Source organism: Cricetulus griseus (genome assembly GCF_003668045.3).
Source record: "Cricetulus griseus strain 17A/GY chromosome 1 unlocalized genomic scaffold, alternate assembly CriGri-PICRH-1.0 chr1_0, whole genome shotgun sequence".
Taxonomy (NCBI): Eukaryota; Metazoa; Chordata; class Mammalia; order Rodentia; family Cricetidae; genus Cricetulus; species Cricetulus griseus.
The window spans coordinates 130,648,297-130,666,684 of NW_023276806.1; the positions used below are offsets into that span (position 1 = coordinate 130,648,297).

Below are 18,388 nucleotides of genomic sequence, written 5' to 3' on the forward strand. Positions count from 1 at the left end.
CGCCCGCCCGCCGCTCCGGGGGGGTCTCCGCCGCCGCCGCGCCGGAAGGAGCCGCCATTTGCCACCGCCGAGCGCACGGGCCGAGCCGAGCCGGATCCGGGAGTCGGAGCGGGACTGGGGCCGGGAGCACCGCGATGGGGGGCGGCCCCGCCGCAGGAGGACCGGGGCGCGTAAGCCCCGGAGCCCCGCCGGCTCCGGACCCCGACCCGCGGGGCGCGGCACCCTGAGCCCCTTCCCCGCCCCCTGCCCCTGCTCCCTGCCCCTGCTCGGACCATGCCTGTCCACCCTGCCGTCCCCGGGCTGACGGCCCTCTCGGCCCCGCGAGCCCTGGAGCCCCGGCGGTGGCAGCAGTGAGCGGCGCTTGCAGGCCGCGGAGACCCCGGCCCGGTCCGGCGCTCCCGCGCGCGCCCCCTTCCCGGCCTTGTCCTCGCCCCTCCCCCCGCCGCCCGGGAGCCCCCTCGCCCGCCGCCCCCCGCCCCCCCGGCGCCCGGACGATGCTCAAGTCTCGGCTCCGCATGTTCCTGAACGAGCTGAAGCTGCTGGTGCTGACGGGCGGGGGGCCCCGGGCCGAGCCGCAGCCCCGGGGGGGCGGGAGAGGCGGCTGCGGCTGGGCGCCCTTCGCTGGCTGCTCCGCCCGGGACGGCGACGGCGACGAGGAGGAGTACTACGGGTCGGAGCCGCGGGCTCGGGGCCTGGCCGGCGACAAGGAGCCGCGGGCCGGACCCCCGCCGCCGCCCGCGCCGCCGCCGCCTCCCCCAGGCGCGCTGGACGCCCTGTCGCTCAGCAGCAGCCTGGACAGCGGGCTCCGAACCCCCCAGTGCAGGATCTGCTTCCAAGGCCCGGAGCAGGTCAGGCTCGCCCGCCCGAGCACCTGGCTGGGCTGGGCGGGGAGGGGTGGGGGCGCACCTGGGGTGTCCGCGGAGACCGGGGCAGGGGGCGGGGCCTGGGGGAGCTGGGCGGGACCCAGGACCCCGAGTGGGAGTGGGGTGAGCTTGGCCTGGATGGAGACTCCTGGAGTATGTCAGGATTGGAGCAGGGGGGAGTCGGGGGGCTCCCAGGATGGGGTGGGGCTCTCTCGTAGGAGGACTCGGGCTCTCTGTCACCCATTCACAGAGACAGCTGTTAGCATCAGCTCCCCTCACCTTAGTTAGGGTCGTTGCCATCAGCTGAGGGAACCCTTTCTATCCGAGGTGGGCCGAAAGGAGAGCACATGTGTGCACCTTGAGGGGAGGGGCCAGCCAGGATCCTGCCCCACTCAGCATTTCCTCGGGGGAGGCACTTTTTGCTCCCATCCTGCAACTTTCCACCTCGTTCTTAAAGAGCCTTTGTTTTATTTGATAGGTAAAGTTGTCCCGGGATAGTGCCAGAGGGCGTCTCCGTGCAGTGAGAAGTGACTGCTTGATTAAAGGCGAACATGTTCCACTCTTGCCCCCAGAATGTCTCCCCATTTCAGTGTGGGAACCACGGTCGGCTTTATCCATCCATCTGGCACCAGATATATATACTGGGAGTACGGTGCAGTGGGTGAAGGAAGGCACACCTCAGCCGCTCCGACTCTCCCCTCTCTCCAGATCCTAGGGAGAGGTCCCCTCTCCAAGCTGTCTTAATCACCTTTGCAGTTTCTAGGAAAGGGCTTCCCTCCCACCCCAAATTTAATCCCTTTGGTTGGATAATTTTTTCTCAACCTCTGACTTCTTTTGTACTGCGGCCTTAGCCTCTTGCCCTGTTTTGGGTAGAAAGCCTGAGTTTTTAAATGTATGTAGTGTAAGCGGTTTCCTCTCTAGGCTTGCAGCAGAAGGGGTCCGGGTGATGATGGTTGACGGGCCCTCCCCTCTCTTCCTCCAGGGGGAGCTCCTGAGCCCTTGCCGCTGTGACGGCTCAGTGCGCTGTACACACCAGCCCTGCCTCATCCGCTGGATCAGTGAGAGGGGCTCCTGGAGCTGTGAACTCTGCTACTTCAAGTACCAGGTCCTGGCCATCAGCACCAAGAACCCACTGCAGGTGAGGTGCTGGGAGAGGACTCAGAATGGGCGAAGGCCTAGTTCATCTTATTAACTGTTTTCCCAAAGCCACCTCCCTGCCCCATTATGGCATTCCAAGATACTTATGTTGTGGCCCTGTGTTCTAGAGCACTTCGAACAACGGAGGTGGGGTGTATAATATTAATGATGATAGTGAATATACTCTGTTTCCTGTATGTCATTTGCTGTTTATTAACTCTTTTAACCAGGTACCATTATTTCGCCTGTCTTTAGAAACAAGGGCACTGACACCCATAGAGACTAAAATACTTGTCTAAAATGACTCAACTAGTTAAGAGATGGAGTTAAGATTGGAGTGCCAACCTGTACGTTTGGGTTTCAAAACACTTGTCCAATCCTGCCTTTCTTGACAAGTGGTGGTCTCATTGTAGCTTAGATAGGAACATGGAGAAGACAGATTTTTAGCCCTGCCTGAAAAGTTTAGGGGAGACTTCTGGAGTCTTCTCTTCAGGGTAGCCCATCACCCCACTGCCTAGCCCTTCCCATGACTTTTTGGAGCATCTTTCTCCCAAACAGTGGCAGGCCATCTCCCTGACTGTGATTGAGAAGGTCCAGATTGCTGCCATAGTTCTGGGCTCCCTGTTCCTCGTCGCCAGCATCTCCTGGCTCATCTGGTCCTCACTTAGCCCTTCAGCCAAGTGGCAGCGCCAGGACCTGCTCTTCCAGATCTGCTACGGCATGTACGGCTTCATGGATGTTGTCTGCATAGGTGAGACACAGATCCCCAACGCACAAACACCAGCACCCCACCCCCACCACCCCACCCCACCCCCACTTAGAATCCTCCTTTACTCACCTAACTCACTGCCCATCCATTTCAGTTTCATTGTCATAATCCCATCGTTAGAGACTGTTAGGGCTGCCCTGGGTCCCTGTCCTCTGTAGCGTCTTCTCAGTCTGTAGAAAGGAGTGCTCAAGGACCCATGACCTATGTGTGGGCAGCATTTCACCCTGGTTTCTTCATTCCTTTTGTTCAGGCCTCATCGTTCATGAAGGCTCTTCTGTCTACCGCATCTTCAAGCGCTGGCAGGCAGTGAACCAACAGTGGAAGGTCCTGAATTATGACAAGACCAAGGACATAGGAGGAGATGCAGGGGGAGGGACAGCAGGGAAGCCAGGCCCCAGGACCTCACGGACCAGCCCCCCTGCCGGGGCCCCCAGCCGGCCCCCAGCTGCCCAGCGCATGCGGACGCTCTTGCCTCAGCGCTGTGGTTATACAATCCTGCATCTCCTTGGACAGCTACGGCCACCAGATGCCCGGTCCAGCTCTCATTCAGGACGAGAGGTTGTCATGAGGGTCACCACAGTTTGACCTGGACTCCAGGGCCAGGGATCTCAAGTCAGAGTGGCAGCCAGAGACGAGCTCTCCTGGCTGCTGGAGGTACGACCTAGACAAAGTGTTTGGGGCACAGTGGCCCCACCACTGAGGATCTCTGTGGACAGCCTCAAGCTTGGAGACATTGTCTGGCCTCTACTGCCCATGGGGTAGAGACACCTGGATGACATTCCAACTCCCACTGATACCGCCTCATACTCATCTTGAGGATGGCCAGCAGGCAAGCAGGGAGAACAGCTTTTCTTCTTGGAGAGAACCATCTTTACCTCAGCTCTAGGGCCTCCAGTCCCCTGGCTCCACCATGGTGACTTGGTAAAGGGAGACCAATGCCAGAATAAAAAGGGGCTGTAGACTCCCCCATTCCCCACCCCATGGCCACAGGGCATCTGGCAATAAGACTCGTAAACATTGACCTCCCGTTCCCTGCATGAGGGCGGGGGACCTCCCCCCCTGCGCCACCCCCCATTGCATGGGGGAAGGGCATAAAGAATCATTTATATGCACGTGGAGACTCCTTTCTCATCTGGGGCTTTTCCGAAGGGCTGGAGGGCACCGGGAGGTTCCTCAGCACAGGTGCATTTGGTGTTGGAGGAGGGACTCCTGTTTGCCAGTGGACAGTTCACATTGGCTGCTAGGTGGCGGTGCTCAGAGGTAGCACAGGACGGTGGACTGGCCACCTGTGAGTTACATGATTTAGAAAAAAAAAATCTGAGCTCCCCCCCCCCCCCCCCCCCCCCGTCTACCTCATAGACTAGGGATGAGGATAAATGAGGGACGATGGGTTAAATGCTGCTACAAAGAAAATTGATAATGGTATAAAAGGAGTTGGACTAGTTGAGGGTCCACTTATTTCAAGTGGTAGGTGGTATAGCAAATCCAAAAACCTGTTTTTGTTTTTTTGTTTTTTTTTTTGTCAGATGTGGCACAGAACTTTAGCATTTTGAGTGACAAAATAGATACAGAAACAAAAGGAGAAATAGACACAGTGGCTGTGCAGGACGGTGGTTATTGCAGGAACGAGAACGCTTTTGACCCTCCGAACTATGGATGTGGGGGATGCTGGAGCCATTCAGCCTATCTGAGAATGCCTGTGTTCTATCAGTCCTTCCTTTCCAGGGACAGTGTCCCCAAAAGTGGTGCGAGATGAACATGGACTCATTTAGAGTGACAAGGGAAGGAACCTCTTCCCTCGGGGTTAAGTTCTTTGTTTGTTTGTTTGTTTTTATTGTTTTTCAAGACAGGGTTTCTCTGTGGCTTTGGAGGCTGATCTGGAACTTACTCTAGGCTGGCCTCGAACTCACAGAGATCCACCTGCCTCTACCTTCTGAATGCTGGGATTAAAGGCATGAGCCACCAATGCCCGGCCAGGGTTAAGTCTTTAATTCCAGTTGAAACTGTGGCTGTTCAGGGTCACATGCTCTGTCCAGGTGTGACCGGCTAGTGGTATTACTGGAAGGTAGAGGTGTAGGAGAGCTGTTGTTTTATTAGAGAAACAGTTTGGTAAATGTGGGTCCAAGGGCTGGGGGCGTGGGTCAGTGGTAGAGTGCTTGCCTGGTGTGCATGAGGTCCTGGGTTTAACTCCCATACCACCAAAAAAGTTGTGTGTGCCAGCTTGAAGCTTGGTCCCTTTCTCCTGAAGCCTGGGGGCTGGGTATTATGTGAATGATGGTGTCTATTAAGTGAACCATTCATGAGCAATTAAAAAATTCCTTCATACATTGCTAAAGTAAGATCCGGAGGCATTTCTTACTATTGGTCCTCTAATAGAAGTTTCTGTTCTGCCTCCTCTTGGGAAAGCTTGGGAAAAATGCTAAGGTGGGGTCTCCTAACACCCCACCTACCCTTGCTCCAAGCCTATCCAGAAAGAGGTGGGTGGGGTCCTTTGGCTGCTGTCCATGGTGCTGACATCAGTTTGGCTTGTGGGTGTAGGAACCCTGGTTGCCCTGGGGTGGTCTGACTTACTTCCAAGTGTGAGTGAAGAGAGACCTGGTGCTGAGCTGTCCATCTCACTGGTAGGAAATTCTACCAGAGACATAGGTCTCTACTTCCTCCCATCAGGGAACAGAGGGGTCAGACTTGATTGATTTGTTGTTAACGGAAGAGTTCGCGGCGATCAGATGGGGAACAGAAAACTAGTGATTGCTAATGTCTGTGCTGGCAGAAGGAACTCGGGTAGATAAGACACACATGGGACTTCTGGGCCAAGTCTAGGATGTTCTTCATGGTGGCTCTTCATGGAAGCTTGGGCATGCTTAAGAACACATACACACATATCCAAGGCCGACTTTCCCCTCTCCTGCAGCACCAATGGAGTTCTTGGGATGGGGCCTGTGCACAGCTATCAATATAATCTCTTGCCTGTTTCCAAGTTTGAGAGGGGTCATAAACACTGCTACCTCTTTAAAGTGGCATTTCTGTCTAGTCACTGGGCAGCACAGGAGGGTCTATGCTTTATTGACTCCAGGGTAACAGGTCTCATTGCTTAGGTTATACTCTCTCTTCCGGCTCAGATCTGCTAAAACTCAGGTATTTTATGTTCAAGTTGAACTTGGTGGTGGGTGAGTAGAAGCCGATACTGAGCATACAGGAGAGACGAGAGAAGGAGTAAGGGATGCACAAAGGCTTCCAGATGTGCCCTGCTTCTCTAGATCACGCATGGTTGGATCCCTTTGAAAGTCTACGGCTGACGGTTTCTGTGGTTAGGGAGCCATGTTTTGGAGGGGGTAGAGAAAGTATGAGGCAGCACCTACACCCAGCTAATTGGAGTGGGAGGGAGGGAAGGAGAAAGGCAAGTCCCAACATGAGGAGGGTAATCTGGGAGCTGTACAGAGTGCTGAGAGATTGTTTGGATGGTGGATGAGTTAATCTGGGTATATCACAAGGGGAGTACTGTGTGCAGTCTAGGAGGGTGGCCAGAGAGTTCTGGGTTCTCTTGCCCTGGCCCCTTCTGCCTCAGACTCCAGGGCTCCTGGCCACCTCCCATTCTGCCTTCATCCCACCTGGCTGACTCCATTTCCCTACCAGTATCCCTGTCTTTGTTTAAAGGGGGCAAAGAGGACATCCTAGGATGCCCTTCGATTCTGGTGGTCCAGGTTCCAAAAGCTCTTTTCTCGCCATGGTCAAGCCACCGCTAACCCATATCAGCAAAACCGTTAGCACCCAGACCCATTTTCCAACTTAGCTACTATACTTTCTGTTCACCACCACCTCTTAATATGTTCCAGGAATCCAGACTTGGCTGCTCCCACTGCACGTAGAAACACGCCTGGGTTTGTCACAAAACACTCTTCCAGACAGATCACCCAGACCTCCCATTGTTGAGGGAGTTATTCCCAGGATCTGAGAAGCCAAGGCAGGAGACGGAGGTCAGGGTCTTGCCAGGAGTGGAAGAAAAGTAAACCCAAAGCCAAGGAGTAAACATTTTATTTTAAAACTTAATAATATAATTAAGTTTTTTCAATATAAAAAGGAAGACAGACTGAGGAGATAGGAGCAAGCCAAAAGATGGCTTGTAAAAAGTGGTGCAGACCCACTTTAGAGTGGCTGAAGGTCCAAGGGGAGCCTAAAAAATACCATAAACTAGGCTAGGACAGGCTCACTTTGCTAGGGACAAGATGAAGAGAGAAACAAGGTGGGGGACAGAGCCTGGTGAGTGCCCATCCCTCCTGACACAAGGCCCAGATTCAATCTGAGAATGTCCATGGTGTCCTGCAGCCAGAGAAAGACCCTGACGGGAAATACAGAGGCTGATAAATCTGGAAGTGGTAGTTCATGTCTGTAACCCCAACACTTGGGGAGGTGAGGTAAAGAGGGTTGTGAGTTCAAGGACAGTGTGAACTAAAAAAGCCCAGTGGACCAATGAGGCTTCATCACTCTTCCCAAAGAGCTCACTCACATGCTTAGGAAGAGACCCAACCAGGTGCCCAGCAGATGCACAATCACTTAGCTCATGCCACGGTAAATGCTTAGACAGCATGTCAGTGAACACAGTGTAAACGCAGGAGGAATGGGTTGAATCCTTCCCAGGCCACCTAGGGTTGTTAGTTAACATCCAAGTTGGCCTTTAAGGATATGTTAAAATCTAATGGCTTTGGGCCTTGAAAAATGACCAGGAGAAATACTGAGCAGGAGAAAGGAGCTTGGGCTCTGTGAAGACCTGCTGAGTCAGACCAAGTACATGCTTCACACATAGGCCAGGTCCTGCTTCCTCAGGTTTGCTCGGCCAAGCAGGCCTCAAGGGAAAGTGTGCCTCTCATGCCCAATAAAGAATGTCCAGTTTGGAGAGATGACAACTTCTTCCTTCCATAGGACTATCTGTCTACAAACTGAAGGTTGATGCTCCTCTCAGGTACCAGGACAGTCCGGGTCATTGGTCTGACTGGGAGAGCACCTGGCTCAGGGAGCACCTCAAAGTGGGTCAAGATCTAGAAAGGGAGGAAGAAGTTTATCACTGTGGGTGGGTCTAAAATGGAGCCTTGATTGGTAAAGGACATTATTAGCATTAGAATTGCTGGAATGGCATCTGTGGCCAGTAAGGGACTTCTTGGTCAATGAGGGCAGGAGATTATGGAAGGGAAAATGATAGTCCAAATATCTTTGCTTATACTCCGGACCTCTAATGGAACTGCCAATGGGACTGTCTGCTGAGTCTTACCTGTTTCACTATATCTGTCAGAGGACAAGAACACCCATGTTTATTGGGCCTTTCCAATCAGGGGATGGTATAAGTTCTAGACCACTTACCTGAGCCAAAGCCATTTGTAACTCAAGCTCCGCCAGGCGTCTCCCTATGCAGCTGCGTTTGCCAAAGCCAAAAGGAAGAGATGCAAACGGGTGTGGGGCTGGGCCTTCCCCCAGCCAGCGAGCTGGATTGAAAGAGTTTGGCTCTGGAAACTGTGCGGGGTCCCTTGAAGTGGCATAGTGACATAGAGAGATGAGCGTCTGGTGGGGGAATAAATGCAAACTTGTCAGTCAGTAGCCAGGTTTTATGTCACACTTGGAATTCTAGCCCTCAGGAAACAAGCAAGAGGATGGTGAGTTTAAGGCCAACTGAGGCTACATAGCAAGATCCCATTTTCAACACCCCTCTCCCTCACCCCAAAAGCACAGATTTATCAGCGGAGCCTGACAATGCAGGATGGGGGACTGTGAAGAAGAGGGTCCGGAACTAGTTTAAAAGTAGGCCCTGCCTGGTGGTGAACTTTTTTTTTACTGTTCCATTCTATCTCAGAAAGAGGTATCATGATTAAGAAGGGGTCTGGAAAGGCTTTGGGGAGTGTCTGAGGATGGCTTGGGCAGACGGGGGTAAGTAATGGCTTAGCAGAAGGATCTACTCACATTTTGGGGGATAATGTAGTCACCTAGGCAGATGTCTCTGTCTGGGACACGGGAATTCCCAGGTACCACAGGGTACAGTCTAGGTGACAAAATAAAAGATGGGTTCAGTAGGGGACCTTGGCTCCCCATCCTCAGGGGCGGAGTGCCAGTGTTATCTCTTTTCACTCTGCTTCCATCCACGGTCAGCTTCTTTACTTCTCTAGCATTTTCTCTAGTTTCTACTTTTCTTTCCCCTCACCTTAACACTTCTTTTATCACAGCCTTCAACAAGCGTAGCTGAGACAGAGCAGTAGCTTGGGGGTGGGCACCCGAGCCAGGGGCCATGGCAGCTGTGATCTCAGAGTGAAGTGCCGACTGGATTTCTGGGTGCCGGGACAGTTCGTAGAGCGTCCAGGAGAGTGTATTGGATACCTGGAGGAACAGGTGAGATCATCTGAGGTGTTAGACATGGGAATCCCGGTGAGGGGGCAGCATAGGGAGGGCGGTGGTCAGGGACTAAAAAAAATTAGTGTGGCCAAGCCTGGAAACATGACCAGGGTGGATCCCCTGAATCAGAAAAGTGGCCCTAGAGCCAGGGGGAAATGACACTCTGGAAGTGGGACTAGAGTGAGCCTCACCGTGTCCACTCCAGCTAGTAGTAGCTCTGTCACGTTCCCCACGATGGACTGGACAGACAACTTTTCCCGAAAAAGGAAGTGGGTTAAGTGATGACCAGAAGGCACGTCCTCCTCAGGCTTTCCCAGTTTTCTCATGGCTGCTTCGCCTTCTCTCTGCTCCACGTGCTTCTGGGCTGAGAAGGAAGGCACACCGATGTGCAGCTTTAGAAAATCCAGCACCCCACCCCTGACACCACACACACACACACACACACACACACACACACACACACACACACACACAAACTTCTGTGCCTTACCAAAAGCAAACATCTGGTTCCAGTCTCGGCAGAGGCGGGCCCAGGGTCCGGGTACAAGGCGGTGCATCCAGTTGGGCATTGCCATGGTCAAGAGTGTGGACACAAACACCGAGCCCACCGCATGGATGAAGGTCTCTGTGTCGGGAGGGACTTCAGCCTCCAGGCATCCCAGGCGCGAACCCAGCAGCACCGCGCCTATGCCTGGCCGGAAGGTGGCGCAGTCAGACACCAGGCGTCTCGGGACCCTGTGCCACCTACACCTGTTCCCGACTCTGTTTTAGGATTCACCTTCTAGGCCAAATTTGTAAAACTCTCCCGCCACGTCCTGAACTAGGTTGGGTAGCCCAGAGCCACGTCCCCGCTGGCGCCTCAGTCGTCGCACCAGGTCATGGACCACGTTGTCCAGAGTTCCAGCATAGCCAGCGGCTGCTTGAGGCCGGAGGAGTAGCGGGGCCAGGAGACTCCGGAGCCTCTGCCATTCTTCGCCATCCCTGCCCGGGTGCGGAGAGCGCGCATTAGGGGAGGTGAGCGTGTGTGGAAGACGCTAGGGTGACCAGAAGTATTGCCCCTCTTCCCTCTGACTGTAGGAAGCTGCCCCAGACCTTGCCCGTCTTCCATCTCCTTTCCTCTTTACTTATTTCCTGCCCGCGGATGGGAGTGGGTCACAGATGCTTACATTCCCACTCCGTCCAGATGCCAGTACCCTGGCCCATCCCACCGGTTCTTAGGATTCTGACCTCAAAGGTGGGGCGAGTGGAGAGGACTCAACTGTACCTGAGTTTGGGCAGTACAGACTGGAGAACCCGGAGATGCCAGGAGGTTGGTAGAAACTGCCCACCTCCCTCCAAGCCCATCTTGGCCAGCCTACAGGAGTTGTGTAGGGATCGGGGACTGGAGATCAGGGGGTCGACTCACGCTGTTAGCAAGCCGCAAGCCCGCTGGTGGCGGCGACGGTGCTCCGCCCAAGATGAGAAGCTGCAGCGCTCGGGACAGGGACTCTCCTGTCGCAGTAGCTGCTCCACAAGTGCCGGGGAGGCCACGTACACCGTGAGAAGGGTCCCGAAGCTGCCGGACCATATCGGTCCGTAGCGCGCTGCTCCCTGCACCTGAGAGAATACGCAGCATAGAGGATGTTTGAACACTGGGGAGGGTGACTCTCAGTTTGGCTTGTGCCAAGGCCAAGGGCATTGGCTAGGCTTGGGAAAGGGGAGCTTTTTCAGTACCGGCCCAGATGCGGCTAACTTTTTCTTCCATCTCATGAAAGTTTGAGCGGGAATGGCAAAATAGAGAAACTTTGCATAAAGCAGACATTGAGGGCTTCTCTTTAGTTATCTGGCTCCAGCCTAGGGGGAGCAGTTTCTTCAAGGCTCCTCTGTTGGATTGCACCTCAAGATCAGCCTCCAGTAAGAGAAAAGGAACGCGCAGCTTTAAGCCAGATCTGAAGGATAGTACATCACTCTCACCCCTCCCGCACTCTTGTCCTGGATCTGCAGGTTTCCCGTCTATAAAGTGAGAGTAATCCCTTTGCCGGATGTAGGTATAGACTGTGGGGCAGTAGAACCATCTCTAGTTCATAACCCACAGGTACCCATTCTCACTGGCCCTTCTTCCTGTGTTCCTCACTGTTGTCCTTTCTGCCATTAAAGCTAGTTTTCCCGGCTCAGTCCCACCAATAGGCAAGGACTGCCCGTCTTACCTGCAGTTCATGTAGCCTGGACATCCCCCCTTTGCAGAAAAGTTCTGCCAGGAAGCCAGGCATAGAGGGCCCAGGGATGTCAGACAAATTCCGGAGACCGGAGTCGGAACCCCTGGAGGCCAGAGAGGCATCCAGCTTTGGAGGCAGGTGGACTCGATTGAGCACTCTGGAGGCGAGCTTGACTGACTGGGTCATGTTTAATGTTCGGGGAGCCAGCCACACTTCTCCAGGGCATCTTTTGCTTTTGCCTGAACCCCTTTATAACCCTTGGCCCTGGAGGTGAGGACGCCCCTCTCCAGCTCTCCAGCCAATCCCTTTTGCAGGGTGGTCTGTGCAGGAAGGCAGCACCCAGCAATGGTAGGCGGGGCTTGGGCTGACTCCCTGTGGTAAGGATTCCATCAGAGCTGCCACAGTGCTCGCTCCTACTAATGCCTTGGTCCAGGGCAGCAGCCTAAAGTTCTCTTCCTGGAAAAGGCTATTTTATGGGTTTCAAAAGCCAGTACCTCATATTCCCACCACCTCTCTGGGGACCCAAGTCTCTTCAAGCCTATTCTTAGGAATTCTTCATTCTCTATTACACCCTGAATGGAAACTAGATGGAAGTTGGTTTCAGCTGTTCCCATGTTCTTGACTCCTTAGATTGTCCTTTCTCTGCTGTGGGATTTACCTGCACTAGCCACACCTCTCCTCCTCCCACGCCTGACACATAGAGGTAAGGCCATGTATGGGTTAATAGGTTAAGATGATACCAGCCACCTTCATCTTTTATTATTATCTTTTGTATTTGAAATTTGTTTTTATTTATTTATTATGTATACAGTCTTCTGCCTGCATGCCAGAAGAGGGCACAAGATTTCATTAAAGATGGTTGTGAGCCACCATGTGGTTGCTGGGAATTGAACACAGGACCTCTGAAAAAGCAGCCAGTACTCTTAACTGCTGAACCATCACTCCAATCCCTTGGATTTGTTTATGTGCATGATTTTCCCTAATGCATTTGTGCTGTCTCTCTGGTGCCAGTGGAAGTCAGAAGAGGGAGTGGATCTCCTGAAACTGGAATTATGGATGGTTGTGAGCCAACTGCAGGTGCTGGGGACTGAATCCAGCTTCTCTACAAAAGCAACAAGTGCTCTTAACCTTTTCTTTTCAAAGATTTTAAACTATGCATATGCATGTTGGTTTGAGTATGTGTTTTCCTGCAGCTGCCTGGAATCCAGGAAGACACTGGATCTCCTGGAACTGGAGCTACATACAAGCATCTGTGTACCACCCCCCCTTGGGTGCTGGGATTTGATTTCCAGTCTTCTGTAAGAAGACTGAGTGCTCCTATCCACTGAGCCATCTCTCCAGACTCCATCTTTGTTTCTTTGGGTATAGAGTGTCTTAGCTCAATAAGCCCCTTCCTTTAGCCAGGCAGTGGTGGCGCACGCCTTGGAGGCAGAGGCAGGAGGATCTCTGTGAGTTCGGGGCCAGCCTGGTCTTCAAAGAGAGTTCCAAGACAGTCTACAAAACCTACAGAGAAACCCTGTCTTGAAAAACAAACTAACAAACAAAGAAAACAAAACAAAAACAAACAAAAAAAGCCCTTTCCTTTCAGACACAGGGTGGGGTGTGTGTGTGTGTGTGTGTGTGTGTGTGTGTGTGTGTGTGTGTGTGTGTGTGTGTGTGTTAGTGTTTGAGGAACAGAAATGAAGGCATGTTTTAGGCTCAGCAAGTAAATGTGCTGGACACAAAAGCTGATGGCCTGAGTTTGATCCCAGGGACACACACATAGTGAACAATGAGAACTGACCACATTGGGTTGTCCTCTCACCAACCCCTCACCTCCTACACACAAAGAAATGTAAGTAATAATAATACACACCAGGTGGTGGTGGTGCACGCCTTTATCCCAGCACTTTAGAGGCAGAAGCAGGCAGATCTCTGAGTTCGAGGCCAGCCTGTTCTACAGAGCAAGCTCCAGGACAGCAAGAGATACACAGAAAAACTGTCTTGAAAACCCAATAATAATAAATAATAATACAAAGGTTTTTTTTTTTTTCCTTTCTTTCTTACAAAGTTTGGAGACTGTTGTGTTTGGACAGGATGGAGGCTAAGCATACCCTGAACCCCAAGCTCATTCAACCTTTTTGGGATCTTTGTGGTCAGCAGCCTCTGAGTGCTCTGAGCCACAGAATCCTACAGTTCAGGGGCAAGAGTGATGATCAGCAGTTAAGAGACCAGCTGCTCTTACAGAGGAGCAGAGTTTGATTCCCAGTACCCACGTGGCAGTTCACAACCATCTGTAACTCCAGTTCCAGGAGACCCAACTCCCTTTTCTGGCCCTCAAGGGCCCAAGCACAAGTGTGGCACACATATCTATATGTAGGCAAATACTTATACACATACAAATAATTAACATTTTTTTCCCCAGTTTAGCTCCCTGCTCCTCTGCCTTTTCCCCTCCTCCTTCCCTCCCTGGCCCCATCAGGTGCCATGCCAGTCAGTCAGCTTTGAAGTTCTGGTATCAAAGGTCAACATGGTAAAGCCAGGGGTCTCTACACTCTTGTCCTCCAATACTACAGAGACAGCAACAGCAGCAGCAGCAGGGATGGCCCCGGGTCAGATTTTAAGTGGGGAGAAGATGGGGGAGGCACGTGATACACACCCCAGCCTCTCTGGGAAACAGCAGCATGGGCACGTGGGCACACACCTTATCCTTAGGACTTCAGAGTAAACACAAGGGGGGGGGCAGACATGGGGAACAGGGACCTGAGCCAAGCATGCAGGCAGCTCAGACAGCGGGCATTGCACTCTTCACTCCAGCTGAGGAGAAACCCCACGAGGAGGAGGGAGGGCTGAGGGAGAACAAAATCCCCACAGTCCTCCAAATACAACCTCTGGATCAAGGTCCTCTGACCTTCTCAGTCAGCTTCTTTTGCTTTCTTCTGACAGTGAGGGGCAAGAAAGCAGTAAGAGTCAGCGATGGGTAAGAAAGCAGTAAGAGTCAGCGATGGGTAAGAACACAGGCTGCATCCGGCTTCTCGGAGAGAGATTATGGCCTCAGTCCCACCAGGTGTGAGAAGGCCTGGGATGGGGAGCTGATCTTTTTTCCCAGTCACTAGAAGAGTGAGCCCAGCTAAGGCAGGGTAAGAAGTCAGTGGTCAGGCAGGGTGGGGTTGGGGGTCACTGCTTGGAGGATTGGATCCTGGATTCTTCGGAAGATGGCTGGGAAATTCTTCCCTCCATTTCGTAGAACTTTCTTTCCTTCCTCGGTTGAAGTGCCCAGATGTTCCACAATGGGATCCTCACTCTGCAGAAAGAGGGTCTGAATGTCCCTGCCCACCTTTCAAACCACCCTGACTCTCTAGACTCCCACTTTCCTGGCCCTGAGCTACATTCAAGGACTATAGGACCACTCTGAATAGGCCTGAATTCTTGGGATTTCCTTCAGGCATCCTACTTACCAGTTCTTCCAGGGGCACACGCTCAAACAGTGGGTGCTCTTCAAAATGGGTGCACATCCATTGGTGCAGCTCCAGCACGTCGGTGATGGTGTACACCAGCCCCTGCATAGCAACATCATTCTAGATATGGCTGCAGGCGACCGACCAATGAGGTGACAGCCTGACAGTCTGAGTGCCTAGTGCCTAAGTGCTCCCCTCGCCCCCCATTACTTCTTGGTGAAGTCCCCGGGTAGGCCACTGACACCATCTTCCTCCACAGCTCACCCCAACTCTCAGCACGTAGGCGTATTCTGCCAGGAGTGTGGCGCTGATGATTCGCCACTTATGCTTCGTTCGCTTAAAATGCGGGTCGGGGAAGAGGAAGAATAGCTTCGTCAGCTGTGGGACAGACGGGCACCAATAGGATGGCTTATGAGTGCCTGGCTTCCGAGTTCCACCGGCCCTGCCAGCCTACCCACCGGGCGGCTCCCCAGGCTGCACCTGGCCCTTGCGGAAGAAGTTAGGAAGGTGCTTCATGGCGTTACTGCGGAGACAGGCAATGTTCTGGAATCCACCTCCAGGAGCTGCACGTAGGGCCCGAATCCTGTCTTGTACATAGTCTGACACCTTTACCCGAATCTCCAGACCCAGAATCAGGGTATCTGGGAAGAGTGGTGATAGTGCCACTGGGGACAGCAACACAATGGGATCATCAGTGTCGTGTTTTGAGGAAGTACAAAGAGGTTAACATGGGAAAGAAAGTTTCTGTCTGTAGATATCTAAGTCAGGAGTGCGGCAGAATTCTCTGCAGGACAGAAAAGACACAAAACTGTCACACTTGTTTCTCAGGAGCAGGGTATGGTGGCTCATGCCTTTAATCCTAAGCACTGGAAATAGGGTAGGGGGGGCAGAGGTAGGCAGGATCTGTGAGTTCAAAGGCAGCCTGCTCTTATATAGCAAGTTCCAGACCAGACAGGGCTACATAGTGAGACCCTGTCTCAAAAAATAAAATAAAACCAACATCAAAAAGATCTGTCATACAGACTAGAAGAAAGGGGCAGAAACTACAGGTACAGTTTGCATTTGCTTTAGAGTAGTGGTTCTCAACCTTCCTGATGCTGAGACCCTTTAATACAGTTCTTCATGGTGTCACGATCCAACCATAAAATTATTCCATTACTACTTCATAAGTGTAATTTTGCTACTGTTATGAGTCGTAATGTAAATATCTGATATGTGACCACAAAGGGTCTTGACCCACAGGTTAAGAACCAATGCTTTAGAATTTTCATAACAAAGCTGAGTTTATAATTTTCTTTCTTTTTTTTTTTTTTTGAGACAGGGTTTCTCTGTGTACCTTTGTAGACCATGCTGGCCTCCAACTCACAATAAAGATCTACCTGCCTCTGTCTCCCGAGTACTGGGAAAGGCATGAGCTACGACTGACTGGCTTTTTTTTTTCACACTCTGTGGTAGACTGTGAAGGTGGAGACACTGAGGGTCAGAAATGTCCAGGATCACAGAACTAACAAGAGAGGAAGCTGGGGCTCGAGGCAACACTTCCAGTCTCTACTGTGCTCTTCCTCTCTGTTATACTGTTAGCTATCAATAGGGGAATGCTGAAACTCATAGGTGAGTGGTTGGCATGCATGCTCTGGAAAACAAAGACAATATAACAGGAACCCCCCCAAAACATGAGAGAGTGGGGCAGAATGTGTTCTGGTGAAGAAGGGGGTCAAAGGGGGAAGCTGGTGGAATCCCCAAGAAAGACAGTTCAGGATCAGTGGCCATGGAGGCTGATCTCTGACGCTTGTGCTGACCCGTTCACTGACCCAGCACGGGGCAGGTGAAATGGCTCATGGAGGGGCTGGAGCCAGACAGAACCACCCAGGTTCTAAGATACATTTGAGGCAGCCCCTCCCTTCTCCAGGGCAAAGGCCACAGACCCAGAGTCTCCGCACTGATGTCACTGCTGTCTGGTCGCCAGAGGAAAGGTCCACTAACCCTGACTCTGACCTGCTTAGATGGCAGAACCCAGGCCTCTCCTTGTCCCAGGGAAAGGGCCAGCACATTACCTAACAAACCGCCATAGCCACAGCCTATGTCTGCAAACTCCACTTGGGTCCCAGCTTGCTTTTCTTTTGCATCTTTTGGATCATCATGGCTCTTATTCTGAGTAAGGGGAGCAAAGAACTCTGGGTAAAGCTCAGACCAGTCCATCTCCTCTGGCTTCACAGGGCTGTTGGAAAGAAGATATGAGACATAAGAGACTGTTGGACACGCCATTGCAGACGTGCTTGTGTAGGGGTGGGAGGGGGATGGTAGATTTCTCAAAAAAAAAAAAAAATCTAGAGTCGAGGGCCATGTGGTGTCCAGAAGGCATGAAGGAAAGTCCCCTGGCTCCCAGGGTGTGAATCACAGTCCCTTCATGAGGCTATGATAGCTGACTTGCCAATGTGTACTTCTGGGTGCTGATGTGTCAGGGAGCTCCTCAAGTTCTTTCTCCCAGACACTGACTGCCTAAGGCATTGTGACACTACTTTGTTGGTGTGTTTTCTGTGGAGAGAATGAAGCAAGGAGTAGCCAGGAGTGTATATATGTCTATCTTTTTAATAAATTAAGAAAACCCAAATGGGAGCCCATCGTGGTGGCTCACGCCTTTAATCCCAGCACTCGGGGGACAGAAGCAGGCGGATCTCTGTGTCCGACCCAGCGAGTTCCAGGACAGCCAGGGCAGGTTACACAGAGAAAAACCTGTCTAGAAAAACCAAAACAAAATTTAAAAAAAAATCGGAAGATGGAAATGACAACTTGTTTCGAGTCTTCATTTTAATTTCAGCAATCATTTTTTCCTCTTCTCAGGTTTGGTTGGCAAGACTTTATCTACAGCACCACGACCCCTCCCAGGCGGTCAACTCCGCCTTCCGCTAAGTCTAACCCATCCTCAACTGACGTGTCATCCGGACCATCCTCCCAGGTCCGTCTCAGGTCCTAGCTCTGGTGCCAGCACGGCGCTCGCCCGCCAGCCCGGCTCGCCCGCCCTCCCGGACCCCGCCGGGTTCGCTCACTAGCACAGCGTGTGGTCCGCCATGGGGTTGGAGTGGGCGCGCTGCCGGTAATAGCGCTTCTGCGGCTGGGGGGCCTCGGTTCCCGCCATGATGCCTCCGCATCCACGTGGAGATCCGAGGCTTCGGGCGCACGTTGATGACGCAGACCGCCAGCAGGCCCCGCCTCTTAAAGAAACAATGACGAAGAAGTCTGCCGAACCGTGACGGGTGGACCCCGAAGGGAGAGGGCGCGGGAGAGCAAGCGCGCTGCTGGTTTCTGAGCTTGCAGGAAGACCAGCTCCTGGCACCCCGCCTTTTCTTCTGGCTCGCATTTGCATCGTCCTGGCTCCCAGATGCCTACAGGCACCTGTGCGCCCCACAGGTGAGCGAGATGTGAGGGACCTGCCTCTGACAGTCCATGCAAGCATCATTTAGTTCTTCTCCCTCCTGGTGGTCTCAAACCAAGTCATCCTGGTCTGACGTGTGTGGCACTGCGTGGGTCCTGTCCTGTGTGCGCCCGGGACCCGAGCTCGGGGGGTAGGGGGTGGGGTCGTCCCCATCCATCTCCAGGAAGTCCAGCTGGAGGAAG

At 52.8% G+C, this 18,388-nt stretch overlaps 3 protein-coding genes across 3 annotated transcripts; 1 reads left to right on the forward strand and 2 right to left on the reverse strand.

Annotated features, from left to right (window-relative positions):
- Positions 1–375: 375 nt before the first annotated feature.
- Marchf9 (membrane associated ring-CH-type finger 9) lies at positions 376–3,881 on the forward strand. The gene is made up of 4 exons (XM_027392262.2): positions 376–848; positions 1,846–2,001; positions 2,559–2,751; positions 3,020–3,881. The coding sequence occupies exons 1-4, from the start codon at positions 495–497 to the stop codon at positions 3,352–3,354; spliced, it is 1,038 nt and encodes a 345-aa protein (XP_027248063.1). The 5' UTR covers positions 376–494; the 3' UTR covers positions 3,355–3,881.
- A 2,904-nt stretch (positions 3,882–6,785) lies between these two features.
- Positions 6,786–11,572, reverse strand: LOC100760414 (25-hydroxyvitamin D-1 alpha hydroxylase, mitochondrial). Its single transcript, XM_027392263.2, has 9 exons — positions 11,328–11,572; positions 10,547–10,737; positions 9,920–10,122; positions 9,632–9,832; positions 9,333–9,505; positions 8,954–9,126; positions 8,716–8,794; positions 8,122–8,319; positions 6,786–7,802 (listed from the first exon to the last, which is right to left on the reverse strand). The coding sequence occupies exons 1-9, from the start codon at positions 11,520–11,522 to the stop codon at positions 7,689–7,691; spliced, it is 1,527 nt and encodes a 508-aa protein (XP_027248064.1). The 5' UTR covers positions 11,523–11,572; the 3' UTR covers positions 6,786–7,688.
- Positions 11,573–13,918: 2,346 nt separating this feature from the next.
- Mettl1 (methyltransferase like 1) lies at positions 13,919–18,380 on the reverse strand. The gene is made up of 6 exons (XM_027392265.2): positions 17,821–18,380; positions 16,828–16,991; positions 15,254–15,438; positions 15,038–15,151; positions 14,774–14,875; positions 13,919–14,619 (listed from the first exon to the last, which is right to left on the reverse strand). The coding sequence occupies exons 1-6, from the start codon at positions 18,228–18,230 to the stop codon at positions 14,464–14,466; spliced, it is 1,131 nt and encodes a 376-aa protein (XP_027248066.2). The 5' UTR covers positions 18,231–18,380; the 3' UTR covers positions 13,919–14,463.
- Between the last annotated feature and the right edge of the window lie 8 nt (positions 18,381–18,388).

What these genes read in the sequence shown, in the direction of transcription:
- Marchf9 (XM_027392262.2), top strand. Translation starts at nt 495, where the DNA reads ATGCTCAAGTCTCGGCTCCGCATGTTCCTGAACGAGCTGAAGCTGCTG. An exon ending in GCACCAAGAACCCACTGCAG is followed by an intron (nt 2,002 to 2,558) that starts GTGAGGTGCTGG and finishes TCTCCCAAACAG; the next exon opens with TGGCAGGCCATCTCCCTGAC. An exon ending in CATGGATGTTGTCTGCATAG is followed by an intron (nt 2,752 to 3,019) that starts GTGAGACACAGA and finishes CCTTTTGTTCAG; the next exon opens with GCCTCATCGTTCATGAAGGC.
- Mettl1 (XM_027392265.2), bottom strand. Translation starts at nt 18,230, where the DNA reads ATGATGCTTGCATGGACTGTCAGAGGCAGGTCCCTCACATCTCGCTCA. An exon ending in ACTTCTTCCGCAAGGGCCAG is followed by an intron (nt 15,152 to 15,253) that starts GTGCAGCCTGGG and finishes TCTGTCCCACAG; the next exon opens with CTGACGAAGCTATTCTTCCT. An exon ending in CCTACGTGCTGAGAGTTGGG is followed by an intron (nt 14,876 to 15,037) that starts GTGAGCTGTGGA and finishes GTTGCTATGCAG; the next exon opens with GGGCTGGTGTACACCATCAC.
- LOC100760414 (XM_027392263.2), bottom strand. Translation starts at nt 11,522, where the DNA reads ATGACCCAGTCAGTCAAGCTCGCCTCCAGAGTGCTCAATCGAGTCCAC. An exon ending in TTACAAATTTGGCCTAGAAG is followed by an intron (nt 9,833 to 9,919) that starts GTGAATCCTAAA and finishes CCTTCCGGCCAG; the next exon opens with GCATAGGCGCGGTGCTGCTG. An exon ending in GTGATAAAAGAAGTGTTAAG is followed by an intron (nt 8,795 to 8,953) that starts GTGAGGGGAAAG and finishes TTTGTCACCTAG; the next exon opens with ACTGTACCCTGTGGTACCTG.